Source organism: Centropristis striata, chromosome 14 (assembly GCF_030273125.1).
Source record: "Centropristis striata isolate RG_2023a ecotype Rhode Island chromosome 14, C.striata_1.0, whole genome shotgun sequence".
In the NCBI taxonomy this organism is placed as follows: Eukaryota; Metazoa; Chordata; class Actinopteri; order Perciformes; family Serranidae; genus Centropristis; species Centropristis striata.
Genome location: NC_081530.1, coordinates 9402084 through 9416007, shown reverse-complemented (window position 1 = coordinate 9416007; position 13924 = coordinate 9402084). Strand labels below are relative to the sequence as shown.

The 13924-nt window shown below is 36.9% G+C and overlaps 1 protein-coding gene across 2 annotated transcripts in view; it reads left to right on the top strand.

Moving 5' to 3' along the window:
- trappc9 (trafficking protein particle complex subunit 9) overlaps positions 1-13924 on the top strand; it is a 302989-nt gene that overhangs the window by 72161 nt on the left and 216904 nt on the right. For both annotated transcript variants that reach the window (XM_059349529.1, XM_059349531.1), the window contains exons 13-15: positions 2171-2297; positions 3858-3990; positions 11064-11227. In XM_059349529.1, the coding sequence (XP_059205512.1) occupies positions 2171-2297; positions 3858-3990; positions 11064-11227 (424 nt within the window). The remainder of the gene's footprint in view (positions 1-2170; positions 2298-3857; positions 3991-11063; positions 11228-13924) is intronic.

The window sequence follows — 13924 nt, the reverse complement described above, 5'->3', positions numbered from 1 at the left end:
TGTTTATTGTGAAACCAGTCACTTAACAGAGAAGTTAACAGTCGACAGTTGTTTCCTTTGTATTTTACAGAAGGTGAGAAAAACTAATCCCTGACAAAAAAAGACTAATGACAAAAATGAATAGCAAGTAAACAAGCAGAGCCCTGCATCAACAAAGCAGATGAAACAAAAAGGACAGGACAAGAAAAAAAAAAAGGCAACATTGCATACCCTAGATTCTCTTTCAAGATGAAAAACCAAAGGTTGCCAGATTTTATCAAAGTCCCTAAACTTGTCTTAAATAAATCGAATTCTCTCCGAATGTAAGGTGTCTGTCAACCAGTCAACCAATGCTTAAATGAGAGGACCTCTCTCTTCCTCCAGTTAAGAAGAATCCGTTTTTTTGCTGTTACAAGGCCATATGCTCCAAGGTGCTGTTGTGCACTATTTAGCTTCCTTAGCCCCTCAGATGTTCCCAGAATTATTAAAATAAGATCTGGGTCTAGTTGAATGCCCAAAATCATTGAAAAGAAATCAAATATTTCTTGCCAATAGTTTTGAAGTTTGGGGCGGAGAGTGAAACTATGAGATAGGGTAGCCTCCATGGACTCACATTTCTCACACAAAGGAGAGACTTCAGGAAATATTTCATGCGGCTTTGTTTTGGAGTAATGTAGTCTGTGCAATATTTTAAATTGAATCAAACAGTTTCAGGCGTTTATCGAACATTCATGGATGTGCTCCAAACTATCGTCCAACACATTGGGAGGTACGTTTTATTCATTTTAAGGCAGCATTAGAGAGAAGTTAATCACATATTCTCCACTGGAAGGGAAAGCCCACAGGGCACTTGATTATGTTTACTTCATTTACAAGCACCCCAAAGGGCACTTTGTCATATTTTCTCCACTTGAAGGACACCCTAGGGGGCACTCCTTCACATTTTCTTCACTATAAGGCAACCCTACAGGGGACTTGATCAGGTTTCCTCCACCCTAAAGGGCACTTCATCATGTTTTTAATCTATTTATGGGCTCCTGAGAGCACACCTCCTCATGTTTTCTTTACTTGAAGGGCACCCTTGGGAGAACTCTATCACATTTTTCCACTAGAGGGCACTTTATCATGTTTTCTCCATTTAGGGGCACCCTAGAAGGGACTTCTTCACATTTTCTCCACTGGAACTCAACCCTACAGAGTACTTTATCATGTTTCCTTCACCCTAGAGGGAACTTCATCATGTTTTATCTATTTATGGGCTCCTGAGAATATACTTCATCATGTTTTCTCCACCTGGAAAGCCATCCCACACGGCCAGTTATCATGTTTTCTCCATCTACTGACATCCTAAAGGGAACTTGGTCACATTTTCTCCACTTGAAGGGCACCCCAAGGGGCACAAATTCACATTTTCTTCACTTTAAGGCAACCCTACAGGGTTTCCTCCACCCTAAAGGACACTTCATCTTGTTTTTTTTATCTATTTATGGGCTCCTGAGAGCACACCTCATGTTTTCTTTACTTGGAGGGCACCCCTCTATCACATTCCTCCAATAGAGGGCACTTTATCATGTTTTCTCCATTTAGGGGCACCCTAGAAGGGACTTCTTCACATTTTCTCCACTGGAATGGCTCCCTTAAGGGCACTTCATCATGTTTGATCTATTTATGGGCTCCTGACATCCTAAAGGGAACTTGGTCACATTTTCTATAATAGATAAACCCCTTAAGTGTACTTTATCATGTCTTTTCTACTGGAATCTCGCCGTAAAGGGTGCTTTATCGTATTTTATCTACTAAGGGGGCATCAGAGAGGGAACTTTTGCTACATTTTAAAAAAATCATGTATGTACCAAGACCTTCCCCTGAGCCCAGTTATGTCTTTTTCTGCTTTTTTAAAGATGCCTTTTGTGATGGAAGTAGATGCTTTTACATTTCCTTTCTTTCTCAACCGGATTTACAGGTGGAAAATAAACTTTCTCATAAATATTTTTATAACGGCTCCCTTTTTATGCTTGAGCACACAAAGTTTTTCACAATATATTTTATTTTCCTCTTTTTATTTCAGCTCATCATTTGGCAAGAACTTTCCATTTTGATTCAGAATCCTGTCCTTCATGCTTTATTAAAAATCTGCCTCTCCATAAATATTATGATCAAGCCCCATTTTATATTGCATATCTTGTTTCAGGGTTTGCTGACATCTGGAGTGGAGTTTGAATCCCTGCCTGCTGCGCTGTCCCTGCCTGCAGAGTCTGGCCTGTATCCTGTCACTCTGGTTGGCGTCCCACGTACAGCTGGCAACATCACTGTCAATGGTGAGTCCGTCTATTCCAGCACTCAGATGTTGCACATAAATGAGCTGGTTAACAATGATTTCAGTACACTGGTGTCTCAGAAACTTAAGACTTCTGTTCTTCTAAAAGCCATCCATTCAAGCTAAACATTTTTATTTAACCTTTATTTAACCAGGAAATATCCCATTGTGATTAACCCATTTAGGCCTAAAACGCCTGGAAAAAATGCCTGGGAAACCTCTGGGCGATTTCGAAAGAACCCCCTAAAACCTGAAGTTTTTCTGTAAATTCAACAGAAGATTTTTCAGCCTCTGTAGCAGATAGAAATGACATTCAAAAAGCATTTGAGAGCTTATACCCGTGGCTTTCATGAGAAGTTGAGTTAATTTGTCCAAACCTTCAATAAAGTTTTAAAAAAAAATCAACAATCTCAGCAAATGGAGAAAAAAAGTCCTTTTCGCCTTTTATTGAACAGGAGAGTTGAAAGAGACAGAGAATGGCAGTAACAACTATAGCCTCAACACATGGGGCAGGCGCTCTACCAACTGAGCAGCACTATTTTCAATCAAAAATGTAAAAATAAAGTGTTAGTACAATAATTTTTGTTAAGTGTCAGTGCAGCATTATTTTCAACAAAAATGTCAAACAAAGTGCAAGAATATGACGGTATATGGACTGTAAGCTACTGTTTACAGTTGTATGTGATGATGCCTGAATAAAAATACAATGCATAATATACTATCTACATTGAAATTACATTGGACTGTAAACTGCTGTTTATACCTGTATGTGATGATGACTGAATAAAAATCCTATGCATAATATTAATACATGCCCATTAGCAAGATGTAAACATGATATGACCATTGGAAGAAATAGACAGAGTTCTCATTAGCCTACTGTAATAAAAAAAAATAATAATAAAAAAATAATAATACATTTTATCTATATTGCACTTTTCAGGGTACTCAACGACATATAAGGGAATATAAGTCATAAACAGATTTCTTATATCATCACAATCAATTAGTATTATTATTGTTATTATCTCCACATGGCCACAAATCTGTCTGTTCTTCGGTGAAAATATGTCGTCTAAAAACATATTCCTCATCCATAAATCCTGGTCGATTGGTTCCGAGGGTTCAAAGTCCGGATCAGCAAAAAAATCATCATATTTTCATCAAGATCGCTTCCGTCACTTACTTCTGAGCTCCCTCTGATATAGTCGACTTTTTTTTTTTTTTTTTTTTTACATTAAAAGAAAAACACATAAAAACCCAATTTTAGCCTCAGCTTCTTCACAAGATTTTCTATATGTAGCTTGAAGGTGAGTGAGTTATCAATTAAGACTCCTAAGTATTTATACATATGAACCACCTCTATTTCCATAACCATTTGAGGCATTTTTTACTGCTAGAAAACAACATAAGCTTTGTTTTATCAGCATTGAGAACCAATTTCATGTGAATTAATGAGTGTTGCACAGGTACAAAAGCTTTCTGCAAAGATTCAACAGCCTGGACAAGAGTTGATCCACAGCAGTAAATAACAGGTCTTATTTTCTGCATTTGACCCCAGGTTACCACACATCAGTGTTTGGTGTGACCAGTGATTGCCTGTTGGAGGGCCTGTCTAGTGTGAAGACTGGTGGCTGTTTGGTGGAGGTCATCCCCTCGCTTCCTCGTCTCCAGCTCAGCACATCACTACCACGGTCAGAAACTCTATGACTCTGTGTAATTAGATGCTCATGATTCAATCATAAAGTTATAGGTATGAGTTTAACTAAACACCAACACACCAGATAACAGTCAAATGGGCAGGGCTACAGATTTGGTTGCATACAAAGTTTGGAGATGGCCGCAATGTTTTCTAACCAGATAGTTTTACAAGTTGACTGGGTGGTCCATAAATAGGACAGTGATGTTTTTTTGATAACACTTTAGATTAGGGAACACATATGTAGAACCCGATAATGTAATAAATTCCAGATAATGTAATAACCCCGATAATGTAATAAAAATCTGCCCTTTAGTCCATTGAAAATGTAATAAAACCTGATAATGTAATAACTTCCCGATAATGTAATAAAGTACATTTCCCAATAATGTAATACACTATTTACCAATAATGTAATAAAGTATAACACCAAGCACCTTTAGACTTCAAGAAGCTGTTGAATGCATTCGTGTGTCATGGATACCTCGTTTGTGAAAAACGGATGAACGGGTCAAAAGTAAATAAACATTCAACTTTGACCTGTTGGTGGCGCTAGAGCTCTTGAGCTAGAGTTGCCTTCACAGTATCACCACTTGAACCCAAGTAATGGGTGGTCTGCTGTTAAATTATTACAATATTGGGAAATTATTACATTATCAGGACTTGCGAAATGAAGGCTAACCTGATAATGTAATAACCTCCCATTAATGTTATACTTTATTACATTATTGGTAAAAAGTGTATTACATTATTGGGAAATGCACTTTATTACATTATCAGGGTTATTACATTATCGGGAATTTATTACATTATCAGGTTCTACACACATATTCAGTGGTTCACTGGTAGACTAACATTGGCGCAAAGTGAGCCACTTTGTAGAGTAATGATTGACATTACAATGTACCAGTCCTCATCCAATCATCCAAAAGGAGCCACCAGTCACGTCAAAGGTCTGGAGAAGGTGGTTATTTGCCGTTTCCATGGTTTCGTTCACCACTATGTAGAGACTTATAAAGTCCATACAAAGTAAAGCATATTAAGATCATAACTCATATACAACAACTTCCTTACTTACTACTAATAAGCAATAATTCTGAGGCTATTGAGGGAAAACTCTTAGTTAATGGCTTATTGGTTGTATAATAAGGCCATGCAGAATAAGGCATTAATAACTACTTAATAATGACTCATTAAGAGCCAATATGTTATTTATTTGCATAATAATAAGCGACTAATTAATGTTGAATATGTGTTCCCTAATAAATTTAATTTTTATGAACCCTTCACTCCTGCACATTGGATATGAAATGAGACATATGAGAGTAAGAGCTGACTCATAGCTTCAACGTTCCTCTTAGGATGGCAAAAGGGCAAATATCGTGATAGGCTAAATTTCAGCAAGGGAAGAACTGACATGGCCATTTTCAAAGCAGTCCGTTGACCTCTGACCTCAAGATATCTCAATAAAGATGAGCTCAATAGCTACCCACAACTCACCTCTTTACATGCATGCCCGTTATGCTATTTGCATGCAATTTAGAGCAAAAACCTCACAGTTTTTCACATGCTGCAAATATGTTATCTTAGTATTTGAGTATTCCTGCATGCTGGGGTCCCTAAACTTGATGTGATATTTTGGAGTATATTTGATTTTTGACAAGTACCAAATGTATGTAACAAATGGCAACTTAGGACACATATTTAAGCACATGCATATTATAATGTCATATATTAATGTTCTTAACCCTTATACTTGATCAGTGATTTTAATGCATGAATGAATGAATAATTCAGTACACTATCACAACAGGATTATGACTAGAACAAGTTGACACAATGCTGAGCTGCATCTCAAATAAATCTTCAGGTTCCCAGCTTTCAGATAATATTTGCTACTTCTGTGTAGCTTAGACTGTTTACCTGCTATCTTCCCCTGAAAAACAACCCAATTAAATCTTATGAGTCTTATGTCTGGTTTACAATTTTGTTGCAACACCTTTGCAGTCACTTGCTCCTCTTAGGACCGTTAGGCTTCATTCTGGTCTTTAGTAAATGAAACACATGCTCAGATGAATTGAGGTCAGGACAGACAGACTGTACAGACAAAAAGATTGCACTGTTATAAAATGAAAATATATAAGGGCAATGAGTCCTACACTGCTCAGCCCACAATTGATGTTAACACCCTCAAACACTGTTAAAGCTGAAAGTCAGCACTTTAACCTCAGAGCTATTGTTTCATATCACATCCACTGTGCTGGGGTGGAGAGCCAAAACAATGAAAAATGTGTCACAGTCCTACTAAACACACACACACACTGAACTTGGATAGTGTTGACACTCAATTTCCTAACAGGTAACAAGGTGAATGTTCAGCAGAGTCACTGGCCTATTTGGTGTGTTTTCAGACACAAATCCTATCATGTGCAGGATGATCAATATACGTTAAAGCACACACATGGCCTGAAGTTTCCATTACTTGAAGTTCTACAAACACTTCCATGCATGCAATGCATTAGGGCTGCAACTAACGATTATTTTCATTATCGATTCATCTGTCGATTATTTAAACGATTAATCCATTAGTTGTTTGGTCAATTAAATGTTGAAAAATATCAATCTGTGTTTCCCAAACCACAAGATGACGTCCTCAAATCTCTTGTTTTGTCCACAAACCAAAGAGATATTCAGTTTATTGTCATTAAGGAACAAAAAACCCCTGAAATATTCACATTGAAGAAGCTGAAATCAGAGAATTTGGACTTATTGTCTTTAAAAAACTGCTCAAACCAATTATTCAATTATCAAAATAGTTGACAATTAATTGAATAATCGATTATTGTTCGATTAATCGAATAATTGTTGCAGCTCTACAATGCATGTTTAAGCATTGGCTCACATTCAGCTATCTTTGTGATTAAAAAGAGAAGGCTTGATAATGGATTGGCCTAAAAAATGTTTTCATGCTTTAGTGACACTTAACTCATCCCATCATGCCGAGCTACATTTCTTACAAACGAGCAGCATCACACTGAAAACTCAGGATTGAACTAACTAACTGTAAAATATTGCTGATAATGACAGTTTGCACCACTATTCTACTCATATGTTCAAATTAGAGTTTGAATGGTGATTAACAAGTAAGTATTGCACATTGAACTCTAAAATGTCCCAGGCTCTTGTGCATTACAGTAGGGCTGGGCAAAATCACAATAAATATAGTCAAAACCATGTGAAAATTTCTATTGTATATATTTCCCCATATTGTTTCTATAGCAATGTGGAAAAAAACGCCGTGCAAACTGTCACAATTCTCTGTGTTTGGAGCCTTCAATGTGGCAGTGAAGCTAGAGTAACCATAGAGACCTGGTGTTGCTAACATATGGAATATATTAAGGATGGGTGATTAATCAAATATTAATATTCAATTATGATTTTGGCATCTTATCATAAAAATGATAATTGAGATAAAACTATTATATTGCATTTTAATATATATTTTTCTATTTATTCATGTTTTAAAAAATATATATTTTTCAGTTGAAAAATATAGAAAGTGCAAGGAAATCCAGAGTAAAAAAAACGTTTTCCATTTCTCCAAAGTCAAAGAGTATTTGATGTAAATAATCTTGATCCCAATATTGATCAAGTAATTGTGGTCTAGTTTTTTTTTTTTTTTTTTTTTTTATCATAATCGAGTAACGCAACAGTATATAAAAAGGTTTTAACAAATGGTCATTTTCTTTTGACTACTTATTTATTGAATTAACAGAATATATGCTATATCATGATATATATCATTATCTTGATGTGAAATGATTCGATCTGTATTGAGATGAAATACACTGTCCATATTGCCCAGTCTTCCATCAAATTATTATACACAACATACCCAAAACAAACTGAAGTATTGGCTGCAGAACTTGTCAGAAATGTCAGGAATATTTGCAGTTGTCTGCCAACTTAACCATCAGAGTAGAAGGTGCATTCATTTTCAAGCACATGCTGTCAGGTGAAATGACATTTTGGATGCAGTAAAAGTAGAAAAACATAAGAGGAGAAATCATGGGTTAAATTACTACGAGTAAAGCACCCAGTTGGAGTGTTGTAAATCATTCTGACAGCAGAGCTGCTGAAAAATCCACTATTTAGGTCATGCCTGTAAGTACGGCACTTCAGCAGCTTTTGATGTGGAAAATCTTTTTATTCTCAAGTGTTAGAAGAGTACTGTAGCAGATACATGAAGCGAATAGAATACTAATGCGATACAGTGTGGTCTCCCGGGTGTTCTCACTGGGGCCACAGGTAGACCTTTAGCTTTGACCTCAGTTGAAGAGGTGCCTCATCGACTTCTCAGATATCTCTTTGCCTCCAGCAAAAAGCTGCATCCTCACTCTCTTTTTTTCCCACATTACTAACATTAGTGTTTGACATTAGCTATAATGATTTCTAACCATTTAAAATGGCGAGAGCATAGGTCTATCATACGCCTTCAGCCACATTTTATAAAACAATTTTACTGTCAGAGTTTAAAGGATAAAAATGTCAGTTTGAAGGCAAACCGTGTTGTGGGTGAACCTATTTTTGTGCTGACCCACTGTCAAGCTCAGAAAAAAAACATATAGGCAGATGATGTTGACTGGCATTATAATTCTCGCCCCAGGCAAAGTGTTGCATTTGAGAATTTTGACCATGTGCGTATGTATAACGGGGTATGATGAGGTCGCAAAGAGCACCAGCAGTGATTTTCATAATCTTTACATTCTGTTTTGCTCCAGTGTTTGCATTATATTGCAGAAACAGATGCCAGCAGCTCTTGAAGCATCAGCTGCAGGCGTTTTGCTTTTGACAGCTGATGAAAATACCTTGAGATGATGTCACTGACTGAGATGTGGCCAGGAATACAACAAGACAACTCATGAAGTGGATGAGCACTTCTCTGCTTTATTTGAGTCATTATTTGAGTTACAAATTCTGTCATGTGATACCATTCGGCCCCAAAAAACATGTTCTCATTGACTTATATTGGGAAACAGACATTTGTCACAAACACTGAAATGACATGTTTCACCATCAGAACATTTGGAAAGTGTGGAAGAGCTGCACGATTTAATAATTTTATCGCTTTAGCGGAAGTAAGCAAACATCTTTGGTGCGCCTTCTCTATAGGCCATACAGTGCAGAAGAGCCATAGAAGATCTGTGTAATTGTATGCACAGAAGTCACCCTTTTTGACTTTATTTGCCACTGAGCAACTTTCACAGAAATGTACGGGGCCCAGTCTCCAACGCTCTATCCAGTTTTTTTGCAACCCATAGTCTATATGCTGTCATATTGTATATATTCAGGCCGCCTGCAGTGGCTCCCTGTGGCTGTGACAAAATAATCATACGTAATTTTCTGATTTCTTTACATTTTTATATTAATTTACGGTTGGCATCGGCCCATTGGAATTTGTATTCTTCAATTGTAAAAATGTGCAGCTAATATATGGCATTAAAAAATCAACTAAAATGTGCATCATAGCTTGCAGAACTTCTACAGCCCGGTGCCTTAAACTGTAAATTTTGTCAACTTCAAGTCTAGTTTTGAGTTTTTCTAGCTAGGCAAGATTTCAATTCAGAGTCTCCCGAAATATTTCTTATGAAATCATATTTCTATATGCTCTTCATTGTAAGGCTCAGAATAAGGATTGCGGCTCCATTCCAACAATTTTTCTCTCTTTTGGCAAACAATGGCTCTTTTGTTGGTAAAGGTTGCAGACTCCTAACCCAGTGTATGCAGAGTGAGTCTTCAATTAATCCCTTCCAATAAAATAAATGTTGTGGCTAGTTACGAGCAACCTTTTCCTTTTAAAAATGTTTTAATTTAGGAATGACTTTGTTACACTTGTCCATAAATGTACACACATGCATATCCTGTATAAAGGAAGTGAATGTAACCAACATGATAACACCTATTGTTTGTGGACTACTGTATTGAAGCCTTTTGGCTGTCATCCAGAAGTGACCATATTTGGCATAGCAAATGTTAAGTTAGCAGCTATCGCTAGCTTTCTAGCTTGGTTAGCAAGGTGTCTGTAATTCATACAAACTTTGATAAATTAGCATCCCTCTTTGGAAAAGCAGGCTTCAAACTTAAAATCTCATACTTTAACAATTGACAGCGGACTCCTTAGAATATGTTTTAATTTAATTTTTAACTTTCATAAACTAAAACAACTGTGAGAGGGTCAGTGTTCTAGGACAAGACACGGACAACAACCAATAACATGATCATGATTATTTCAATGTGTTCACTGCCATTGATGCACATTGCTACACCTGCATCCCAGTTGACTGATTGAGCTAACTATCAGTCACAAGGTAGCCATTCCCCAAGAGCGTACCCTGCTGTATCATCTATTTTACTCAAAGTGGGACTATAATTTACAAGATGGACATTTTGCTGTGCTGAAGAAGACTTGAAACTAGTAATTGAGACCATAAACTCATTCAGAAAATATTTACTGAGTTAATAGATCAAATGAGAATTAGGATCTTTTTCCCATAGACTTCTACACAATCAACCAGTGGAGTCGCCCCCTGCTGGCCATTAGAAAGAATGCAGGTTTAAGGCACTTCAACATTGGCTTCACTTTCAGCCCTGGAGGCTAGGTCCACTTCTTTTACACAGTTGATGCACGCACATCACATGTTCAACATTTTAGTACATCCCAAATGAGGTTTGATGGCAAAACCCACAAATCATTGAGCCAGACTCCCACTGCGGGAGACAAAACGTGAGAGAAGGCTTTTAAAACTTTATCCGTCATCACACATCTCTGTTTGATTAATGCCTGAAGAATTGTTTTCAAGTCATGATAGAAGTATAATGGAACTGTTTGCATCATGTCAAAGTCACATCAAACTTGCCTTCGCCATTACAGGCCTTTCATCTCTTGAGTTGTTTTCGTAGAAAGACTTTGTTCATACTGACCCCATTAGGGAGTAAAAGTAAAAAAAAGAGTACATTTAACTTTCTATCATCACTGAAAAGTTCTTCCTGTTCCACAAACTTAAACAGGTCAGCCCACACACCTCCGCCAACGTCCAAAGAGGAACTGTCGAGCACCGTGTCCGTCCAGCTTTTCAACGGAGAGACCCAGCAGCTGACCATCACCTTGGACAACATCGGATCTGAGGACATCGAGACTCTGGAGCTCACCTCTAAGATTATCAGCACCAAAGGTAAGTACTCCAACATGATGATTGAAGCCATTTCTCTCAATCCTACCTTTTTTCCTAAATAAACAGGAAGTTGTGTCATTAGAGTATTGCCAAGGAGAAATTTATTTCACTATATGTATTCATAGCATGTATAGAAGGTGAAAACCTGAAAACATCGACGCCCTCTTAAAAAAAAAAAAAAACCTGTCCTAAGCCATTTTTTCGGGTTTTTCATGAAATTTTACCAGAGGTGGGGGGATTATTTAAGTAAAAAAAATTTTTGGCAAAATATGACTTAGGCCATTATTTGCATTCAGTAAAAAGACAATTTATAATGTTCACTAGCGGCTGTGGCTCATTTGGTAGAGCTTTTGTCCAGTAACCAGAAGGTTGGTGGTTCAATCCCCGACCATGGCAGCTACATGTCGAAGTATCCTTGAGCAAGATACTGAACCACAAATTGCTCCCGATGCTGCGTTCATCGGTGTGAGAATGAATTCCCAATGGTGGCAGGTGGCACCAGTGTGCCCTGGTAGCCTCGGCCACTAGTATGAATGTGTGTGTGAATGGGTGAATGAGCGTAGTGTGTAGTGTAAAGCACTTTGGATAAAAGCGCTATATAAGTGCACCCCATTTACCACTAATTATTAGTAATGCTTTGATTTATGTTGTTCAGCATTTTTTATTCCACATTGTAAATTTTAAATTTTTTGGTACCAAATGATTTATTAACCATCTATTAACATTATTTGCACAGCTACAGTTGCAACTGATGATAATAATACCTGGTGTAAAGCATCTATAAACAATATATAGACATTAACCACATATGAATTAAATTCAAATTATTATAATAATTGGTGGCAACTTCATGGTCTTAATGTATAGTTAAAAAACAATTATTAACCATTAAAAAGTATTACATATCTGCTCCATCTATCTGTATAATATAAAATATTGTATTTATACAATATATATTGTATGTTTATAAATCATTTGGTTATCATTTATAAATAATGCACAATAATTTGTTTAAAACATTTATAAATTATAGCATAGCTAACAAATAAACCATATATTTGTTTCATTGACAGGAAAAAGACTAATAACTAAAGAAAAATTACCTGTTAAGTTACCATCTATTAATAATGGTTATTATGAAGTTTTAACAGACATGACTTAAAACAAATCCTTGATGTGCGTACATGAAGTATATGTTATCAATGCTGTTTCAGTCGGGACACTTTTTGATGTACCCCACCCACTGAGTTTGTGCTCCAGCCTCTTGCAGTCCCCGTGTCCGCAGTGCAACAGAGGTCACTACCCGTTGTCTTTGGTTCCACATCTTTCATGCCCCCGTGGCTTTTCACTCTGTGTTCCATCTCTTTGTTCAACACCTGCTCTGCTCCTCAGATCTCTGCAGTGCCCCTCACACTGACTGGCTGCCTCTGTCTTTTTTGTCTTTGTCTGTGTGAAAAGAAGCAGCTGCAGTATCAAAATAGACAGCAGCGTAGCACCATTGATGACGCGTTAAATGAGTCATCATGCTTTGAAAACTCCTGGCCCAGCGCTACCTGTGGTCAGCAGTCCAGCCAGATGATAAACAGTACAGAATTAGATGTAAAATCCCACTCAGTGCGCGTTTGAAACCTCTCTGTAGGAGAATTCCAATAGATGTCATGTAATCACATTATAGTGCTCTGGCTGTATACTACTTTGTTACTTCACCCTTACTGGGGATTTCCACAATATTGGCATTACATTTATCAATTTAAGGGAGAATTTTGAGCCCAACCCTGCATTTGGTTGATCCCTGGTAACTAATATTAATTTGGTGAGAAAAATTTTGATAAAGATTCCTTTAAATTTGAACTGTGATCAAGTTATAGTATGTACTGAGTTTGACTATTGACATTTGACAAGTGTCAGTGCTCTCTGATGGACAAATTATGTAAGGGTAATAATATAATAATATAAATTATAAAAAAATATTATATAATATAATAATAATAATACAATATTATGTAATTATGTAATAATAAAAAGAGTTTATTTATTGATATTTTTGTACTGCGTTTTCTTCTTACATATCAAACGGTGGACTTTAACCCAGGACTTTTTTTTATAACTTATGTTTTTATGTAACCCTCATAACTACTTCACTTCCGGTATTTATGTACATTTATTTACTGTTTAAACTGTCTTTTATAATGCCATACCAGGAAGTTTTTTGCCCTTAACCTAAGTCAGTGGTTTTGCAGCATAAATTCACAGAAACACCGAAAGTGTACGTGTATGTATAATGACGTGCGCGCTATTTTTAGAATGCTCTACTGTACAGTGAGCAGCGTAACGCTCATTTTGACAAACGATCATATGTGTCGTTATGGGTCGAATTAGGTTGAAGATCTTGTTGAACATGATGTCAGACCCCCCCTTTTAAAGAAAGATTGCATGTTACTCTACAGTACATTCAACTGAACCAAAACATGTTTGGCTATAAATACTGTTATTTTTACATCCATACCTGTGGGCCATGAAGCCTGTTGATTTCTCACTACACACACTTTAACAGTTTTCTCTGATTCAGCGTTGTGAAAACACCAGGTAAACCCAACATAAATCAGCTTTTTCCACTTCTTCTGCCTTGGCTTACAGCAGCAGTTTGATCACACAGTGATGACCAAAGGAGCGGCTGGGAGCCAGTATATATGGAAT